This window comes from Pelodiscus sinensis, chromosome 2, assembly GCF_052426305.1.
Source record: "Pelodiscus sinensis isolate ZL-2025 chromosome 2, ASM5242630v1, whole genome shotgun sequence".
Classification (NCBI taxonomy): domain Eukaryota; kingdom Metazoa; phylum Chordata; order Testudines; family Trionychidae; genus Pelodiscus; species Pelodiscus sinensis.
In genome coordinates, this window is record NC_143053.1 from 263438061 (window position 1) to 263457500 (window position 19440).

At 75.0% G+C, this 19440-nt stretch overlaps 1 protein-coding gene across 1 annotated transcript in view; it reads right to left on the reverse strand.

The window, feature by feature from the left end:
* The window catches only part of LOC102446201 (SCO-spondin-like), a 197416-nt gene that overhangs the window by 145149 nt on the left and 32827 nt on the right, over nucleotides 1-19440 (reverse strand). Inside the window, 16 exon segments of the mRNA XM_089775973.1 lie at nucleotides 3676-3882; nucleotides 5068-5298; nucleotides 6523-6923; nucleotides 8116-8209; nucleotides 10511-10660; nucleotides 11531-11640; nucleotides 12153-12280; nucleotides 12974-13176; nucleotides 14303-14437; nucleotides 14538-14784; nucleotides 14786-14795; nucleotides 15555-15649; nucleotides 16563-16743; nucleotides 18261-18510; nucleotides 18879-18908; nucleotides 18911-19043. Of these exon segments, the coding sequence (XP_089632099.1) occupies nucleotides 3676-3882; nucleotides 5068-5298; nucleotides 6523-6923; nucleotides 8116-8209; nucleotides 10511-10660; nucleotides 11531-11640; nucleotides 12153-12280; nucleotides 12974-13176; nucleotides 14303-14437; nucleotides 14538-14784; nucleotides 14786-14795; nucleotides 15555-15649; nucleotides 16563-16743; nucleotides 18261-18510; nucleotides 18879-18908; nucleotides 18911-19043 (2605 nt within the window).

A 19440-nucleotide genomic window follows, 5' to 3' on the forward strand; every position in this document is an offset into this window, starting at 1 on the left:
GTGCTGTGGGAACAGGGGTGCGAGGGGAACAGGGGCGCTGTGGGGAGGGGCTGTGGGGCCGGGGGCGCTGTGGGAACAGGGGAGCGAGGGGAACAGGGGCGCTGTGAGGAGGGGCTGTGGGGTCGGGGGGCGCTGTGGGAACAGGGGAGCGAGGGGAACAGGGGCGCTGTGGGGAGGGGCCGGGGGGTGCTGTGGGAACAGGGGTGCGAGGGGAACAGGGGCGCTGTGGGGAGGGGCTGTGGGGCCGGGGGCGCTGTGGGGAGGGGACAGGGGAGCGAGGGGAACAGGGGCGCTGTGGGGAGGGGCCGGGGGGTGCTGTGGGAACAGGGGTGCTGTGGGAACAGGGGCGCTGTGGGGAGGGGCTGTGGGGCCGGGAGGCGCTGTGGGAACAGGGGAGCGAGGGGAACAGGGGCGCTGTGAGGAGGGGCTGTGGGGTCGGGGGGCGCTGTGGGAACAGGGGAGCGAGGGGAACAGGGGCGCTGTGGGGAGGGGCCGGGGGGTGCTGTGGGAACAGGGGTGCGAGGGGAACAGGGGCGCTGTGGGGAGGGGCTGTGGGGCCGGGGGCGCTGTGGGGAGGGGACAGGGGAGCGAGGGGAACAGGGGCGCTGTGGGGAGGGGCCGGGGGGTGCTGTGGGAACAGGGGTGCTGTGGGAACAGGGGCGCTGTGGGGAGGGGCTGTGGGGCCGGGGGCGCTGTGGGAACAGGGGAGCGAGGGGAACAGGGGCGCTGTGAGGAGGGGCCGGGGGGTGCTGTGGGAACAGGGGTGCGAGGGGAACAGGGGCGCTGTGGGGAGGGGCTGTGGGGCCGGGGGCGCTGTGGGAACAGGGGTGCGAGGGGAACAGGGGCGCTGTGGGGAGGGGCTGTGGGGCCGGGGGCGCTGTGGGAACAGGGGTGCGAGGGGAACAGGGGCGCTGTGGGGAGGGGCTGTGGGGCGCTGTGGGAACAGGGGCGCTGTGGGGAGGGGCTGTGGGGCCGGGGGCGCTGTGGGAACAGGGGTGCGAGGGGCACAGGGGCGCTGTGGGGAGGGGCTGTGGGACCGGGGGGCGCTGTGGGAACAGGGGTGCGAGGGGAACAGGGGCGCTGTGAGGAGGGGCCGGGGGGCGCTGTGGGAACAGGGGTGCGAGGGGAACAGGGGCGCTGTGGGAATAGGGGTGCGAGGGGAACAGGGGCGCTGTGGGAACAGGGGCGCGAAGGGAACAGGGGCGCTGTGGGGAGGGGCTGTGGGGCCGGGGGGCGCTGTGGGGACAGGGGTGCGAGGGGAACAGGGGCGCTGTGGGGAGGGGCCGGGGGGCGCTGTGGGAACAGGGGTGCGAGGGGCACAGGGGCGCTGTGGGGAGGGGCTGTGGGGCCGGGGGCGCTGTGGGGAGGGGCTGTGGGGCCGGGGGGCGCTGTGGGGACAGGGGTGCGAGGGGCACAGGGGCGCTGTGGGGAGGGGCTGGGGGCGCTGTGGGAACAGGGCTGCGAGGGGAACAGGGGCGCTGTGGGGAGGGGCTGTGGGGCCGGGGGGCGCTGTGGGAACAGGGGTGCGAGGGGCACAGGGGCGCTGTGGGGAGGGGCTGTGGGACCGGGGGGCGCTGTGGGGAGGGGCCGGGGGGCTCTGTGGGAACAGGGGTGCGAGGGGAACAGGGGCGCTGTGGGGAGCGGCTGTGGGGCCGGGGGGCGCTGTGGGAACAGGGGTGCGAGGGGAACAGGGGCGCTGTGGGGAGGGGCTGTGGGGCCGGGGGCGCTGTGGGGAGGGGACAGGGGAGCGAGGGGAACAGGGGCGCTGTGGGGAGGGGCCGGGGGGTGCTGTGGGAACAGGGGTGCTGTGGGAACAGGGGCGCTGTGGGGAGGGGCTGTGGGGCCGGGGGCGCTGTGGGGAGGGGACAGGGGAGCGAGGGGAACAGGGGCGCTGTGGGGAGGGGCCGGGGGGTGCTGTGGGAACAGGGGTGCTGTGGGAACAGGGGCGCTGTGGGGAGGGGCTGTGGGGCCGGGGGGCGCTGTGGGAACAGGGGAGCGAGGGGAACAGGGGCGCTGTGAGGAGGGGCCGGGGGGTGCTGTGGGAACAGGGGTGCGAGGGGAACAGGGGCGCTGTGGGGAGGGGCTGTGGGGCCGGGGGCGCTGTGGGAACAGGGGTGCGAGGGGAACAGGGGCGCTGTGGGGAGGGGCTGTGGGGCCGGGGGCGCTGTGGGAACAGGGGTGCGAGGGGAACAGGGGCGCTGTGGGGAGGGGCTGTGGGGCGCTGTGGGAACAGGGGCGCTGTGGGGAGGGGCTGTGGGGCCGGGGGCGCTGTGGGAACAGGGGTGCGAGGGGCACAGGGGCGCTGTGGGGAGGGGCTGTGGGACCGGGGGGCGCTGTGGGAACAGGGGTGCGAGGGGAACAGGGGCGCTGTGAGGAGGGGCCGGGGGGCGCTGTGGGAACAGGGGTGCGAGGGGAACAGGGGCGCTGTGGGAATAGGGGTGCGAGGGGAACAGGGGCGCTGTGGGAACAGGGGCGCGAAGGGAACAGGGGCGCTGTGGGGAGGGGCTGTGGGGCCGGGGGGCGCTGTGGGGACAGGGGTGCGAGGGGAACAGGGGCGCTGTGGGGAGGGGCCGGGGGGCGCTGTGGGAACAGGGGTGCGAGGGGCACAGGGGCGCTGTGGGGAGGGGCTGTGGGGCCGGGGGCGCTGTGGGGAGGGGCTGTGGGGCCGGGGGGCGCTGTGGGGACAGGGGTGCGAGGGGCACAGGGGCGCTGTGGGGAGGGGCTGGGGGCGCTGTGGGAACAGGGCTGCGAGGGGAACAGGGGCGCTGTGGGGAGGGGCTGTGGGGCCGGGGGGCGCTGTGGGAACAGGGGTGCGAGGGGCACAGGGGCGCTGTGGGGAGGGGCTGTGGGACCGGGGGGGCGCTGTGGGGAGGGGCCGGGGGGCTCTGTGGGAACAGGGGTGCGAGGGGAACAGGGGCGCTGTGGGGAGCGGCTGTGGGGCCGGGGGGCGCTGTGGGAACAGGGGTGCGAGGGGAACAGGGGCGCTGTGGGGAGGGGCTGTGGGGCGCTGTGGGAACAGGGGTGCGAGGGGAACAGGGGCGCTGTGGGTGGGGCTGTGGGGCCGGGGGCACTGTGGGGAGGGGCCGGGGGGCGCTGTGGGAACAGGGGTGCGAGGGGAAGAGGGGCGCTGTGGGGAGGGGCTGTGGGGCCGGGGGCGCTGTGGGAACAGGGGTGCGAGGGGCACAGGGGCGCTGTGGGGAGGGGCTGTGGGGCCGGGGGCGCTGTGGGGAGGGGCTGTGGGGCCGGGGGCGCTGTGGGAACAGGGGTGCGAGGGGCACAGGGGCACTGTGGGGAGGGGCTGTGGGGCCGGGGGCGCTGTGGGAACAGGGGTGCGAGGGGAAGAGGGGCGCTGTGGGGAGGGGCTGTGGGGCCGGGGGCGCTGTGGGAACAGGGGTGCGAGGGGCACAGGGGCGCTGTGGGGAGGGGCTGTGGGGCCGGGGGCGCTGTGGGGAGGGGCTGTGGGGCCGGGGGGCGCTGTGGGAACAGGGGTGCGAGGGGAAGAGGGGCGCTGTGGGGAGGGGCTGTGGGGCCGGGGGCGCTGTGGGGAGGGGCTGTGGGGCCGGGGGCGCTGTGGGGAGGGGCCGGGGGGCTCTGTGGGAACAGGGGCGCTGTGCCCCACGGGCGCTGCCCGGCCAGAGCGCGGAAGCCGCTGCGCCCCCCAGCCCGGTCACTCACCCCCAGTGTGGCTGACGGGCGGCAGGCGAGTCGCGGGCAGCGCCGGGGGCAGGGTGTGGGGCAGGGTGTGGGGCCGGGCCGTGGGGCACCGGGCTGGGCTCTCGTCGGAGCCGTCCCCACAGTCCCAGGCGCCGTCACACACTCGCGTCCGGCTCACGCACGCTCCGTCCGCGCAGGGCAGCTGCCCCGGGCCACAGGTCACCCGGCCTGCAGGGGCGAGAGTCCGGAGAGGGGCTGCCCCACGGCCCGCCCCCCACGCTGCCGCCCAGCCGAGGGCAGCTCCCGGCGCAGGCGTGGGGTGGGGCAGGCGCACTGGCCGGGGGATGGGCTGGCTGCTGCCCACACTCCGGGCTCCCCGGCCGTCAGCCTGCCCCCTCCCCAGCACAGCCTGCGCTCCAGGGCTGCCCAGCGGGCCCGGCTGCCTCCGAGGGGACCAGGGGGCAGCCCAGGCAGGAGGGGCTCGGGGGGCAGACGTGGCGAGGGGCAGCCCAGGCAGGAGAGGCCGGGGGGGCTGGGAGGGGCCAGGCCCGGCGTGGGGGCAGCCCAGACAGGAGGGGCCGGGGGGCGGGCAGACGTGGCGAGGGGCAGCCCAGGCAGGAGGGGTCAGGGGGGCTAGGAGGGGCCAGGCCCGGCGCAGGGGCTGCCCAGGCAGGAGGGGCTGGGGGGGCAGACGTGGCAAGGGGCAGCCCAGGCAGGAGGGGCCGGGGGGCAGACGTGGCGAGGGGCTGCCCAGGCAGGAGGGGCCGGGGGGCCTAGGAGGGGCCAGGCCCGGCGCGGGGGCTGCCCAGGCAGGAGGGGCTGGGGGGGCAGACGTGGCAAGGGGCAGCCCAGACAGGAGGGGCCGGGGGGGGCAGACGTGGCGAGGGGCAGCCCAGGCAGGAGGGGCCGGGGGGCAGACGTGGCGAGGGGCAGCCCAGGCAGGAGGGGCCGGGGGGCCTAGGAGGGGCCAGGCCCGGCGCGGGGGCTGCCCAGGCAGGAGGGGCTGGGGGGGCAGACGTGGCAAGGGGCAGCCCAGGCAGGAGGGGCCGGGGGGCAGACGTGGCGAGGGGCAGCCCAGGCAGGAGGGGCCGGGGGGCAGACGTGGCGAGGGGCAGCCCAGGCAGGAGGGGCCCAGGGGTACCGGGGGGGCTGGGAGGGGCCAGGCCCGGCGCAGGGGCTGCCCAGGCAGGAGGGGCCCAGGGGTACCGGGGGGGCTGGGAGGGGCCAGGCCCGGCGCGGGGGCTGCCCAGGCAGGAGGGGCCCAGGGGTACCGGGGGGGCTGGGAGGGGCCAGGCCCGGCGCGGGGGCTGCCCAGGCAGGAGGGGCCCAGGGGTACCGGGGGGGCTGGGAGGAGCCAGGCCCGGCGCGGGGGCTGCCCAGGCAGGAGGCGGGCACAGGCAGCGGGCGACTCACCTGGGCACGAGGCCTCGTCGGTGCCAGCCGGGCAGTCGCTGAGGCCGTCGCACACCAGGGCCGGCGGCAGGCACCGGGCGTCCGGGCACTGGAAGTGGCCGGCTGGGCACACGCAGCCGCGCTCGTCGCTGGAGTCCCCGCAGTCGTCGGTCCCGTCGCAGCGGCGCGCGTAGGGCAGGCACCCACCCGCCTCACAGCCGAACTCCCCGGCCCCGCAGGGCGGCCGGCAGCCTGCCGGGCACGGGGGTCAGCCGCCCTCCGCCGGCCAGCCCCACCCTCGGGGAGCAGCCCGGCCCCCGCACCGGGCACACCGCCACCCGGAGCACAGCCCCATTCCACGGGCGCCGGGGGCACTGGCAGGAGGGGACGGGCCCCAGGCGTGGGCCCCGGGGTCCGGAGCGAGGGAGCTCCCTCTCCCTAAGGGGCCCCATGCAAGACAGGCTGGCTGGGCCCTGAGACGGGTGATCCCAGAAAGTGGAGAGTCTGAACCCCGAGAGAGACTGGGGCCCCGAGAAGGGGCCATGGCGCTGCGGGGGGTTCCCCCGAGAAGGGGCCGTGGCGCTGCGGGGGGTCCCCCCGAGAAGGGTGGCACTGCGGGGGGTTCCCCCGAGAAGGGGCCGTGGCGCTGCGGGGGGTCCCCCCGAGAAGGGGCCGTGGCACTGCGGGGGGTTCCCCCGAGAAGGGGCCGTGGCGCTGCGGGGGGTTCCCCCGAGAAGGGTGGCGCTGCGGGGGGTACCCCCGAGAAGGGTGGCGCTGTGGGGGGTCCCCCCGAGAAGGGTGGCACTGCGGGGGGTTCCCCCGAGAAGGGGCCGTGGCGCTGCGGGGGGTCCCCCCGAGAAGGGGCCGTGGCGCTGCGGGGGGTACCCCCGAGAAGGGTGGCACTGCGGGGGGTTCCCCCGAGAAGGGGCCGTGGCGCTGCGGGGGGTTCCCCCGAGAAGGGGCCGTGGCGCTGCGGGGGGTACCCCCGAGAAGGGTGGCGCTGCGGGGGGTACCCCCGAGAAGGGTGGCGCTGTGGGGGGTCCCCCGAGAAGGGTGGCACTGCGGGGGGTCCCCCCGAGAAGGGGCCGTGGCGCTGCGGGGGGTCCCCCGAGAAGGGGCCGTGGCGCTGCGGGGGGTACCCCCGAGAAGGGTGGCGCTGCGGGGGGTTCCCCCGAGAAGGGGCCGTGGCGCTGCGGGGGGTCCCCCCGAGAAGGGGCCGTGGCGCTGCGGGGGGTACCCCCGAGAAGGGGCCGTGGCACTGCGGGGGGTACCCCCGAGAAGGGGCCGTGGCACTGCGGGGGGTACCCCCGAGAAGGGTGGCACTGCGGGGGGTACCCCCGAGAAGGGGCCGTGGCGCTGCAGGGGGTTCCCCCGAGAAGGGTGGCGCTGCGGGGGGTTCCCCCGAGAAGGGGCCGTGGCGCTGTGGGGGGTCCCCCCGAGAAGGGTGGCTCCGTGGCCGTGGCGCCCGTGACTCACCAGCCTCGTCGGAGGGGTCGGCGAAGCCGCAGTCGAGCTCCCCGTCGCAAACGAGCACCCGGGGGAGGCAGCGCCCATTGGCGCAGCGGAACTCCTGGGGGGCGCAGGCGGGCGCCGGGCAGTGGCGCTCGTCCGAGCGGTCCAGGCAGTCGGCCAGGCCGTCGCAGCGGGCGGCCCAGGCCACGCACTGCCCGCTGGCGCAGGGGAACTGGTGCGGGGCGCAGCCGAGGGCGCAGAACTCGTCCGAGCCGTCCCCGCAGTCGTCCTCGTGGTCGCAGAGCCAGGCGCTGGGCACGCAGCGCCCGCCCGAGCGGCAGGCGAACTCCGCCTCGGGGCAGCGGGGCGGGGCCGTGCAGGGCTCCGCCCCCACCTCGCACCGCCACAGCCCCGCCTCGCACGTGCTGCGGGCACGGAGAGCGGCGTCAGCGCGCCTGGGGGCTGCCCCTCTGCCTGTCTGTCTGGCCGGCCACCCACCCGTCCGACTGTCGGTCTGCCCGCGCATCCGTCTGTCAGCGCGCCTGGGGGCTGCCCCTCTGTCTGTCTGTCTGGCCGTGCATCCGTCTGTCAGCGCGCCTGGGGGCTGCCCCTCTGCCTGTCTGTCTGGCCGGCCGCCCACCCGTCCGACTGTCGGTCTGCCCGCGCATCCGTCTGTCAGCGCGCCTGGGGGCTGCCCCTCTGTCTGTCTGTCTGGCCGGCCGCCCACCCGTCCGACTGTCGGTCTGCCCGTGCATCCGTCTGTCAGCGCGCCTGGGGGCTGCCCCTCTGCCTGTCTGTCTGGCCGGCCGCCCACCCGTCTGACTGTCGGTCTGCCCGTGCATCCGTCTGTCAGCGCGCCTGGGGGCTGCCCCTCTGTCTGTCTGTCTGGCCGGCCGCCCACCCGTCCGACTGTCGGTCTGCCCGTGCATCCGTCTGTCAGCGCGCCTGGGGGCTGCCCCTCTGTCTGTCTGTCTGGCCAGCCGCCCACCCGTCCGACTGTCGGTCTGCCCGCGCATCCGTCTGTCAGCGCGCCTGGGGGCTGCCCCTCTGCCTGTCTGTCTGTCTGGCCGGCCGCCCACCCGTCCGACTGTCGGTCTGCACGCGCATCCGTCTGTCAGCGCGCCTGGGGGCTGCCCCTCTGCCTGTCTGTCTGTCTGGCCGGCCGCCCACCCGTCCGACTGTCGGTCTGCACGCGCATCCGTCTGTCAGTGCACCTGGGGACTGCCTGTCCGTCTGTCTGTCCATCTGTCTGTCTGGCAGGCCATCCAACAGTCTGTCTGTCTGTCTGCGCATCGTCTGTCAGTGCACCTGGGGGCTGTCTGTCCATCTGTCTGTCTGGCCGCGCATCTGTCTCCCAGTGTGCCTGGGAGCGGTCTGTTCATCTGTCTGTGCGGCTGGGGGGGGCGCCACGGCTTGGGGCGGGATGGGGGCGCAGGATGGGGTGGGCGGGGGCACGGGGGGGCGCGGGATGAGGTGGGTGGGGGGCTCGGGATGGGGGCGCAGGATGGGGTGGGCGGGGGCGCGGGGGGGCGCGGGATGGGGTGGGCGGGGATGGGGTGGGCGGGGGCACGGGGGGGCGCGGGATGGGGTGGGCGGGGGCGCGGGGGGGGCTCTCACCAGTTCTGGCACTGCTGGTGCACGGCGGCGCCGGCCGGGAACGCGACGCCCTCCCAGTAGCAGGGGCACTCGGCCGGGTCGATGCAGCCGCCGTCTGCGGGGCAAGCGGGAGATTCGGGCCGGGCCGGAGACCCCACGTTACCACGGAGACCCGGAGCCCTCGGGGACCCACACCCGGCCGGGAGCCCCCCCACACGCGTCCCGCGCCCCACAGCCAGCTCTGGGGGGCACACCCCACGCCAGGGACTTCAGAGCCGGCAGCCCCCTCAGAGCCCCCCACTGCCCCAGCACGGCCCCCCCCAGCACCCCCGTCCCCTCAGCGCCCCCTCACAGCCCCCCCACTGCCCCAGCACGGCCCCCCCAGCACCCCCGTCCCCTCAGCGCCCCCTCACAGCCCCCCACTGCCCCCAGCACGGCCCCCCCAGCACCCCCGTCCCCTCAGCGCCCCCTCACAGCCCCCCCCACTGCCCCCAGCACGGCCCACCCCCAGCACCCCCGTCCCCTCAGCGCCCCCTCACAGCCCCCCCACTGCCCCCAGCACGGCCCACCCCCAGCACCCCCGTCCCCTCAGCGCCCCCTCACAGCCCCCCCCACTGCCCCCAGCACGGCCCACCCCCAGCACCCCCGTCCCCTCAGCGCCCCCTCACAGCCCCCCCACTGCCCCCAGCACGGCCCCCCCATCACCCCCGTCCCCTCAGCGCCCCCTCACAGCCCCCCACTGCCCCCAGCACGGCCCCCGCAGCACCCCCGTCCTCTCAGCGCCCCCTCACAGCCCCCCCCACTGCCCCCAGCACGGCCCACCCCCAGCACCCCCGTCCCCTCAGCGCCCCCTCACAGCCCCCCCACTGCCCCCAGCACGGCCCCCCCAGCACCCCCGTCCCCTCAGCGCCCCCTCACAGCCCCCCCACTGCCCCCAGCACGGCCCGCCCAGCACCCCCGTCCCCTCAGCGCCCCCTCACAGCCCCCCCACTGCCCCCAGCACGGCCCACCCCCAGCACCCCGTCCCCTCAGCGCCCCCTCACAGCCCCCCCACTGCCCCCAGCACGGCCCGCCCAGCACCCCCGTCCCCTCAGCGCCCCCTCACAGCCCCCCCACTGCCCCCAGCACGGCCCGCCCAGCACCCCCGTCCCCTCAGCGCCCCCTCACAGCCCCCCACTGCCCCCAGCACGGCCCCCCCCCCGCACCCCCGTCCTCTCAGCGCCCCCTCACAGCCCCCCCACTGCCCCCAGCACGGCCCACCCCCAGCACCCCCGTCCCCTCAGCGCCCCCTCACAGCCCCCCCACTGCCCCCAGCACGGCCCACCCCCAGCACCCCCGTCCCCTCAGCGCCCCCTCACAGCCCCCCACTGCCTCCAGCACGGCCCCCCCCCCAGCACCCCCGTCCCCTCAGCACCCCCTCACAGCCCCCCACTGCCCCCAGCACGGCCCACCCCCAGTACCCCCGTCCTCTCAGCGCCCCCTCACAGCCCCCCACTGCCTCCAGCACGGCCCCCCCCCCCAGCACCCCCGTCCCCTCAGCGCCCCCTCACAGCCCCCCACTGCCCCCAGCACGGCCCACCCCCAGTACCCCCGTCCCCTCAGCGCCCCCTCACAGCCCCCCACTGCCCCCAGCACGGCCCACCCCCAGCACCCCCGTCCCCTCAGCGCCCCCTCACAGCCCCCCCACTGCCCCCAGCACGGCCCCCCCAGCACCCCCGTCCCCTCAGCGCCCCCTCACAGCCCCCCACTGCCCCCAGCACGGCCCACCCCCAGTACCCCCGTCCCCTCAGCGCCCCCTCACAGCCCCCCACTGCCCCAGCACGGCCCACCCCAGCACCCCCGTCCCCTCAGCGCCCCCTCACAGCCCCCCACTGCCCCAGCACGGCCCACCCCCAGTACCCCCGTCCCCTCAGCGCCCCCTCACAGCCCCCCACTGCCCCAGCACGGCCCCCCCAGCACCCCCGTCCCCTCAGCGCCCCCTCACAGCCCCCCACTGCCCCCAGCACGGCCCACCCCCAGCACCCCCGTCCCCTCAGCGCCCCCTCACAGCCCCCCCACTGCCCCCAGCACGGCCCCCCCAGCACCCCCGTCCCCTCAGCGCCCCCTCACAGCCCCCCACTGCCCCCAGCACGGCCCACCCCCAGTACCCCCGTCCCCTCAGCGCCCCCTCACAGCCCCCCACTGCCCCAGCACGGCCCCCCCCAGCACCCCCGTCCCCTCAGCGCCCCCTCACAGCCCCCCACTGCCCCCAGCACGGCCCACCCCAGCACCCCCGTCCCCTCAGCGCCCCCTCACAGCCCCCCACTGCCCCCAGCATGGCCCCCGCAGCACCCCCGTCCCCTCAGCGCCCCCTCACAGCCCCCCACTGCCCCCAGCACCCCCCGTCACTGCCCTGCCCCGTCCCCGCCCCACTCACCGTGCAGGACCCGCCCCTCGGGGCAGAAGCACCCCTCCACGCAGGACAGGGCGCGGCAGCGCTCGGCCAGCTCCAGCCCGAAGGTCTGGCAGGTCGGGGGGCAGGGGGGGCCGCAGGCTTCGTACTCCAGCCCCTGCTCGCACTGCATGGCTGGGCAGGGACACGCGGCCAGTCACTGCCCCCGGCCTGCCAACTGCCCCACCCCGCCCTGACACCTGCCCCTGTCCTGCCAACTGCCCTGCCAACTGCCCCACCCTGCCCTGCCAACTGCCCCACCCCGCCCTGCCAACTGCCCCTGCCCTGCCAGCTGCCCCACCCCACCCCACCCTGCCAACTGCCCCTGCCCTGCCAACTGCCCCACCCCGCCCTGCCAACTGCCCCTGCCCTGCCAACTGCCCCACCCCGCCCTGCCAACTGCCCCTGCCCTGCCAGCTGCCCCACCCCGCCCTGCCAACTGCCCCTGCCCTGCCAGCTGCCCCACCCCGCCCTGCCAACTGCCCCTGCCCTGCCAACTGCCCCACCCCGCCCTGCCAACTGCCCCGCCAGCTGCCCCACCCCGCCCTGCCAACTGCCCCTGCCCTGCCAACTGCCCCACCCGGCCCTGCCAACTGCCTCCATCCTGCCAGCTGCCCCACCCCGCCCTGCCAACTGCCCCTGTCCTGCCAGCTGCCCCACCCCGCCCTGCCAACTGCCCATCCTGCCAGCTGCCCCACCCCACCCTACCAACTGCCCCCGCCCTGCCAGCTGCCCCACCCTGCCCTGCCAACTGCCCCTGTCCTGCCAACTGCCCCACCCCACCCTACCAACTGCCCCTGTCCTGCCAGCTGTCCCACCCCGCCCTACCAACTGCCCCTGTCCTGCCAGCTGTCCCACCCCGCCCTGCCAACTGCCCCTGTCCTGCCAACTGTCCCACCCCACCCTACCAACTGCCCCTGTCCTGCCAACTGCCCCACCCCGCCCTACCAACTGCCCCTGTCCTGCCAACTGCCCCTCGCCCCAGGCCCGGGGGCCCGCACTCACGGCACAGGTCCTGGCTGCGCCAGCGGACGTACACCCCGCGCCTGCTGCACTCCTCGGCGTAGGCGGCGATGGCCGTGCACAGACACTCGCAGTCGCCCCCAGAGTCGCACCTGCCGACGGACGGCGCCGGGTCAGGGGCCAGGCCCCCGCAGATCCACCCGACCTCCTGCCCCCTCTCTAGGACTGGGCCGGCGCCACCAAGCCTCAGCCGCACTCGCGCCCCTCTCCCCGGCACGCCCTCACCCAGCCGGGCACTGCCCACGAGGGGCCGGCTGGAGCGGAGGCGAGCACGCCGCCCAGCCCTGCCTCCTGCAATCCTCTATGAATAGTGCGTGTGCCTCAGTTTCCCCTGCGTGCTGTGTGGCGAATTAGGGGCGGGGGAAGGGTTGCTTGCGCTTTGCAGAGACCCAGAGACCCTGGGTGATGCCTGCCCGGGGTCCAGGCCCACAGAGACGCCACAGGCCCAGGGACGCGCCCCCCCCAGTAGGCAGCCAGCAGAGGGAGGGGGCCGGTGGGGAGCAGAGTACGGGCTGCGCGGTGCACAGGCTGCCAGGCGCTGCGGAGTCGGGGGCGTCGCGGTGTTCAGCGCCCAGCCCCTGCCGGCCCGACCCGCGGCACCTACCCGCAGGCGTCGAAGACGCACCAGTCGTAGAACTGCTGGCAGGGCACCTCCTCATGGCACGGCGCAAAGAGACGCTGCGTGAGGACGCTGCAGCGCCGCCGGGCCCAGGGCCCCCGGTGAGCGTTCGCCTGGCCGCCAGAGAGGGCAATGAGAGCCCCCCGATTCCCTGCCCCCCGATTCCCAGCACCCTGGCCTCCCAGCGCCCCGATTCCCAGCACCCCGGACTCCCAGCACCCCGATTCCCTGCCCCCCGATTCCCAGCACCCTGGCCTCCCAGCGCCCCGATTCCCAGCACCCTGGCCTCCCAGCACCCCGATTCCCAGCACCCTGGCCTCCCAGTGCTCCGATTCCCAGCACCCCAGACTCCCAGCACCCCGATTCCCGGCACCCCGATTCCCTGCCCCCGCGATTCCCAGCACCCCAGACTCCCAGCACCCCGATTCCCGGCACCCCGATTCCCTGCCCCCCGATTCCCAGCACCCCAGACTCCCAGCATCCCGATTCCCAGCACCCCGGCCTCCCAGCGCCCTGATTCCCAACTCCCCAATTCCCAGCGCCCCGATTCCCGGGAGCCCGGCTTTCAGGCGCTCCGATTCCCTGTGCGTTGGCCTCCCGGCACCCCAGCCTCCCGGCACCCCGATTCCCGGCACCCCCATTCCCAGCGCCCTGGCCTCCCGATTCCCAGCTGCATCACCCCACTTAGAATTCTCAGCAACACCCCTGCACCCCATTCCCAGTGCCCCTATACCCCGCCACACTGCAGATTCCCCACTGCGCAAGCGCCCGCCCCCGCCCCCCCCTCCCCTCCCCGCCGGGCGTACGGTGCAGGGGTGCTCCATATCCCCGTGGTTGACCTCCGGGCACAGGAGGCTGGCGCGCCAGGAGTTGCCGAACAGGTCGGCGGTGGGCTCCACAACGCCCTGCCGGCTGGTGAAGTCGTTCTCCGCGTCGCCGTCGAAATTCCCGCACAGCCCCGCCACGCGGCCCTGGTGCCGGGCTTCCAGCCGCACGTACACCCGGGTGCCTGTGGGGCACAAGGCAGTGGGCATGGGGAGGGGGAGCCCTGCTTCCCAGGGGCACCGAGGTGGGGGGATCCCACCAGGACCCCAAGGCCAGGGCTCTGGGGGCTCCTCTTGGCGGTGGGATACAGGGGGACCAATGGTCTGAGGTAAACAGGATGAGGCTTAATGAAGAGAAATGCAAAGTGCTCCACTTAGGAAGGAACAATCAGTTCCATACATACAAGATGGGAAGCGACTGTCTAGGAAGGAGCATGGCGGAAAGGGATCTAGGGGTCATAGTGGACCACAAGCTGAATATGAATCAACAGTGTGATGCTGTTGCAAAAAAAAGCAAATATGATTCTAGGTTGTATCAACAGGTGTGTTGTAAGCAAAACTCGTGAAGTCATTCTGCTGCTCTACTCTGCATTAGTTAGGCCTCAGCTGGAGTACTGTGTCCAGTTCTGGGCGCCACATTTCATGAAAGATGTGGAGAAATTGGAAAGGGTCCAGAGAAGGGAAACAGAAATGATTGACGGTCGAGAGAACATGAGCTATGAGGGGAGGCTGAAGGAATTGGGTTTGTTTAGTTTAGAAAAGTGAAGATTAAGGGGGGACAGGAGAGCAGTTTTCAGGTGTCTAAAAGGGTGTCACAGGGAGGAGGGAGAAAACTTGTTCCCCTCGGCCTCTGAGGACAGAACAAGTAGCAATGGGCTTAAACTGCAGCCAGGGAGGTTGAGGTTGGACATTAGGAAAAAATTCCTGCCCGTCAGGGGGTGACACGCTGGGATCAGTTGCCTGGGGGCTGTGGAGTGTCCCTCCCTGGGGATATTGCAGAGCCGGTTGGACACACGCCGGCCAGGGATGGTCCGGACGGTGCTGGGTCCTGCCGTGGCCGTGCCGGGGACGGGACTCGACCTCGCGAGGTCCCTGCCAGTTCTAGGGCTGTAGGTGCCTCGGCCTCCCCGGGCAGCCCCCTGGCTTGGGAGGTTCTGACTCGGCGGGGGGAGCCCCGGCACAGGGCCCAGGCAGCGACCCGGCCAGGGCCGCGGGCAGATGAGCTGGGACAAGAGGGGTGTTTCCAGGGGAAGCCCAGGACCCCTCCGGGTGACAAGCCCCGCAGGGCCCCGCAGCCGGGGGGAGCCGCACCTCCGTCCCAGAGCACGCTCAGCCCGAGCTGGGAGACGAGGACGAGGAAGACGCCGGCGCGCTCCAGGCTCAGCCCGTTCCCGCTGTAGGTCTTCGGGGGGCGCACGGAGACTCCGTTCACGGTCACGTCCTTCCCTGGCCACAGGCAGGACGATCCGAGCTTAGCGGGACAGCGACCGCCCAGCCCCCCCCCCCCCACCGCCCCTCCCCACCCCGAGGGCCGCGCCAGCCCCACCTCGCAGCAGGTGCACCACGGTGTCCCCGAGCAGCACCAGGACGGACTTGGTGCAGGTGACGCCGCTGGTGCCGCAGGGCACGTTCTCGGCGGAGACGGAGAAGAGGCCGCCGCCCTCGCGGGCCAGCACGTACTCGCAGTCGCCCAGGAAGGAGAACGGCCGCCCGTCGAAGGTGATGTAGTGCGGGTCCCCCGTGGCCACACACACGCCCGCACAGCGCTGCCCGCTGCAGTGCCAGCGCCGACCCCCGGCACACGCTGCACGGCCGGGGAGAGGGGTCGGGGTCAGCCAGCGGGCACGGCCTGGGCACCCCCCTGCCAGCACCCCCGGCCTGGGCACCCCCTGCCAGCGCCCCCGGCTCCGGGCACCCCCCTGCCAGCACCCCCTGCCAGCACCCCCGGCCTGGGCACCCCCCGCCAGCGCCCCCGGCCTGGGCACCCCCCTGCCAGCACCCCCAGCCTGGGCATCCCCTGCCAGCGCCCCGGCCCTGGGCACCCCCCTGCCAGCACCCCCGGCCTGGGCACCCTGCCCCGGGCACCCCCCTGCCAACACCCCCGGCTTGGGCACCCCCCTCCGCCACCACCCCCGGCTCTGGGCACCCCCCTGCCAGCACCCCCGGCCCTGGGCACCCCCTTGCCAGCACCCCCGGTTCTGGGCACCCTGCCCTGCCACCTCCCCCGCCCTGGGCACCCTGCCCTGCCAGCACCCCCGAGCCCTGGGCACCCCCCTGCCAGCACCCCTGGCTCTGGACACCACACCCTGCCAGCACCCCCGGCCCTGGGCACCCTCCTTGCCAGCACTCCTGATCCTGGGCACTGGCAGCACCTCACTCTGCCGGTGATCCCAGCCTTGCCAGCACCTCCGGCTGCCAGCACTCCTGATCCTGGGCACCGCCAGCGCCCCCAGCCCTGGCAAGCTCCAGTGCATCTCACTAGAGGCTTGGGCACTGCACCCCCCCCCAGCGGCACGTGGCACTCGCCCGCCTGTGCCGCCGGCCGCTCCCGGGCGCCCCTCACCAGGTGTTGCAGTCCTTGGCGATGGTGGCGTTGGGCGGGTACAGCCGGCCGCTGTGGGCGCAGGGACACTCCTCCGGGGCGACGCAGCGCTCGTTCTGGGGGAGGAGGGGACGTGAGCGCGGCCCGGCCGGGGGGGGCAGCTCCCTCCCTGAGGCTGGCTGAATGGGGTGGGCAGGTCTGCGGGATGCGGCCCAGGGCCCTGGAGGTGAACGGTCCCCCCCGCCGCCCCATAGCGCCGCTGTCCGGGAGGGCTGGGAGTGGCCCGGCTCTGCCACAACGCGGCCGTGCTTTGTCGTGAGTTGCGAGCCGAGCGTGCCTCAGTTTCCCTGTGTGCTGCCTTGGTACCCAGGGGAGGGGGAGGGTTCGCCCTCAGGGCAGGAACCACGTGTCCAGCTGGCTGGGCCTGGCCCCCAAGAAGCCACCAGCAAATCCAAGCGCCCGGACACGGAGGGTGAAGGAGGGGGGACTCACCAGCAGCACGGTGCCGGGGGGGGGGGACTCACCAGCAGCACGGTGCCGGGGGGGGGGGGACTCACCAGCAGCCCGGTGCCGGGGGGACTCACCAGCAGCACGGTGCCGGGGGGGACTCACCAGCAGCATGGTGCCGGGGGGGAACGACTCACCAGCAGCACGGTGCCGGGGGGAACGACTCACCAGCAGCACGGTGCCGGGGGGGACTCAACAGCAACACGGTGCCGGGGGGGGACTCACCAGCAGCACGGTGCCGGGAACGACTCACCAGGAGCACGGTGCCGGGGGGAACGACTCACCAGCAGCACGGTGCCGGGGGGAACGACTCACCAGCAGCACGGTGCCGGGGGGGGGGACTCAACAGCAACACGGTGCCGGGGGGACTCACCAGCACGGTGCCGGGGGGGGGGGACTCAACAGCAACACGGTGCCGGGGGGGACTCACCAGCAGCACGGTGCCGGGGGGGGGACTCACCAGCAGCACGGTGCCGGGGGGGGGGGGGACTCACCAGCAGCACGGTGCCGGGGGGGACTCACCAGCAGCACGGTGCCGGGGGGGCAGGCGCAGCCGTCGGAGCGGCCGGTGCAGCTGGCGTTGCCCTCGGGGCCGTGGCAGGTTCGCAGGCAGGCGCCGTGGGCGTGGACCAGGTCCCCGGGGCAGAGGGCGGCCGGGGGGCAGGGCTTGTCCGTGCAGTTCCAGGCCCCGCTGGTGCAGATGCTGCAGGCAGGGACGGGTCAGGGGGCGCCCGGAGACCGAGGGGCCCCGCCCCGCCCCCGCCTGGGAGCCCGGCGCTCGGAGAGCTGCCCTGGCCCCCGCAGGGTCCTCGCGCCTTCCCCCGGCCCAGGGCTGCACGGCCCCCCCCGACCCCCCCGCCCGGCACTGCCCCCCCCGCAGGGTCCTCGCGCCTTCCCCCGGCCCAGGGCTGCACGGCCCCCCCCCGACCCCCCGGCGCCCGGCACTGCCCCCCCCGCAGGGTCCTCGCGCCTTCCCCCGGCCCAGGGCTGCACGGCCCCCCCCGACCCCCCGGGCCCGGCACCACCCCCCACAGGGTCCTCGCACCTTCCCGCGGCCCAGGGCTGCACGGCCCCGACCCCCGGCGCCCGGCACTGCCCCCCCACAGGGTCCTCGCACCTTCCCGCGGCCCAGGGCTGCACGGCCCCCCCCGACACCTCCGGCGCCCGGCACTGCCCCCCGGCTGGGTCCCGCCCGGCTCCGCGCCTGGGGCAGAGGCTGGCTCCGGCCGTGCTGCCCGAAGAGCCTGCAGAGCAGCCACGGCCCCTGCCCGCCCTGTGCCGGCGGCACCGGGGCGAGGGACCCGGCCCTGCCACGGGAATGGGGCCAGGCCGAGGGACTGGGCCCCTCGGAGCCCGTCTGCCCCACTCCGAAAGGGACCAGGGCGGCCGTGTTCCCAGCCCAGACCAGGCACCTTGGGCACCCCTGGCTGACGGGCAGCACCCCCACTTCGCCCCTGCCCTGCTCTGTGCAGCCCATCCCCCTGGCCTGCCCCGTCCCGCCCCCGGAGCCTGGCACCGTGCCCCGCCCCCCCCCGAGCCTGGCACCGTGCCCCACCCCCACCCAGCCTGGGGAGCGCGAGAGCCGGCGTCATGTGGCAGAGACATTCAATGAAACCCACCTATCCTGTCGTGCCACCAAAACAGGCCACAGGGGGATTTCATCAGACGTCTCCTACCACTCGGTCCGAGGGGAGCGCGGGCGCCCCCATCCCACCTCTCCCTGCCTGCGGCAACAGCATTAGCCACCTCCTCCCCACCGGGGGGTGCTCCGCCTGCCCCCGGGGACACTGCTGGCCTCACGCAGCAAGCACCAGGCCTGCTGGGCACTGCCCCTCAAGCATCCTGAGGCAGGGAGTTCCGCAGGTGCACATGCTCCGCAGAGCCCGCAGGGCCAGGCTCTCCCCCGGCTGGGTCCAAGCAGCCCCTGCGGAGGCAGCAGGAGGGTCCGGCCCCAGAGGTGCCGGCACGGCTTGTTGCAATAGCGGCTGCAGAGCCTGGATTCCTCGCCCACCCATCCCGGACTCCCAGAGCTTGGGCCGCAGCCCCGCCCACAGGGAGGAGAGGCCCCATGTCCGCCCCCGCCCCGAGCCAGCCTGGCCCTAGCCTAGTGGGGACAGGCCCCTTGCCCATGCCCTGCCCCCACACTGCAGGGCGCCGGTGGGACCGGGCTGCCGGCCAGGGGCTGCACGGGGCGACCCGCCTCTGCCCAGGGCCACGCACCAGGCGTTGCAGCCCCGGCGCACGGCGCTGCCAGGCGGGTGGGTCTCCTCGCCGTGCCGGCAGGGGCACATGGCCGGCGGGATGCACTGCCCCCCGTCGTCCTGCACCAGCCCCTCGGGGCAGCTGCAGCCGGCCACGCACACGTCCAGCGCCGGGCAGGAGCCGGCCGGGCCCAGGCGCAGCTCGGCACAGCTCTTCCTGCAGGGGGCGCCGCACTCCTGGTACACCTGCCCCCCGCTGCACGCCGCCGCTGTGGGGACAGGGGAGGGGCCTGAGCGCCTCACAGTGGGCAGAGACCCGCCCCGTTCCCTGCCCCTCCCATCCCCCACCCACCTCCCCCGCCCCTCCCCAAAGTCCATCTCCCGCCCACCCTCCTCCCCAGAGCCCATCCCCCCCCCATTCCTCCCCCTCCCCAGAGCCCATCCCCCGCCCATCCCTCCCCCTCTCCAGAGCCCATCCCCCGCCCATTCCTCCCCCTCTCCAGAGCCCATCCCCCGCCCACCCTCCTCCCCAGAGCCCACCCCACCCACCCCCTCTCCACAGCCCATCCCCCGCCCGTGGCTCTCCCGCCCCTTTGCAGAGCCCACGCCCGTTCCCAGAGCCGGGCCCCCCACTCACGGCAGAAGGTCTGGTTCCTCCAGGCCACGGGGCCCCCTCCTGGGCGCACTGCCGGGCGTAGGCGGCCACGGCCCCGCACACGCAGCCCAGGCCGGCCACGCAGCCACAGGCCTCGTGCAGACAGAGCTGGTGGAAGGGCTCCCGCTCCACGGCGCCGTGGCAGGGCTGTGGGGGGGGCGCGCCACCGGGGGCTCGGGGCAGCCGCCCGGCTCCAGGCCCCTCTCGGCGGGGGCACTTCGGACCCCAGCCCCGCCGGCGTGGGCACCCTGCCGACACACGCGTGGACCGAGCCACGTGACACGGGTCCCTCAGGCCGGTACGTCCAGACGGGCCCACGCCCGACGCAGGCAGCCACACGGACACGGCGCCCGGCGCCGCGGGCTCATCACCTGCCCCTGCCCGCCAGGCAGGCACAGAGACACGGCGCCCGACGCTGCAGGATCTGCTCCCGCTGCCTGCCAGGGTACCTGGTACCCCCCACACACCCCCTGGGGTACCTGCAAAGCCAGGCTGTGCAGGATGGGGCAGACACACACACACACACACATGGTACCTGGTACCC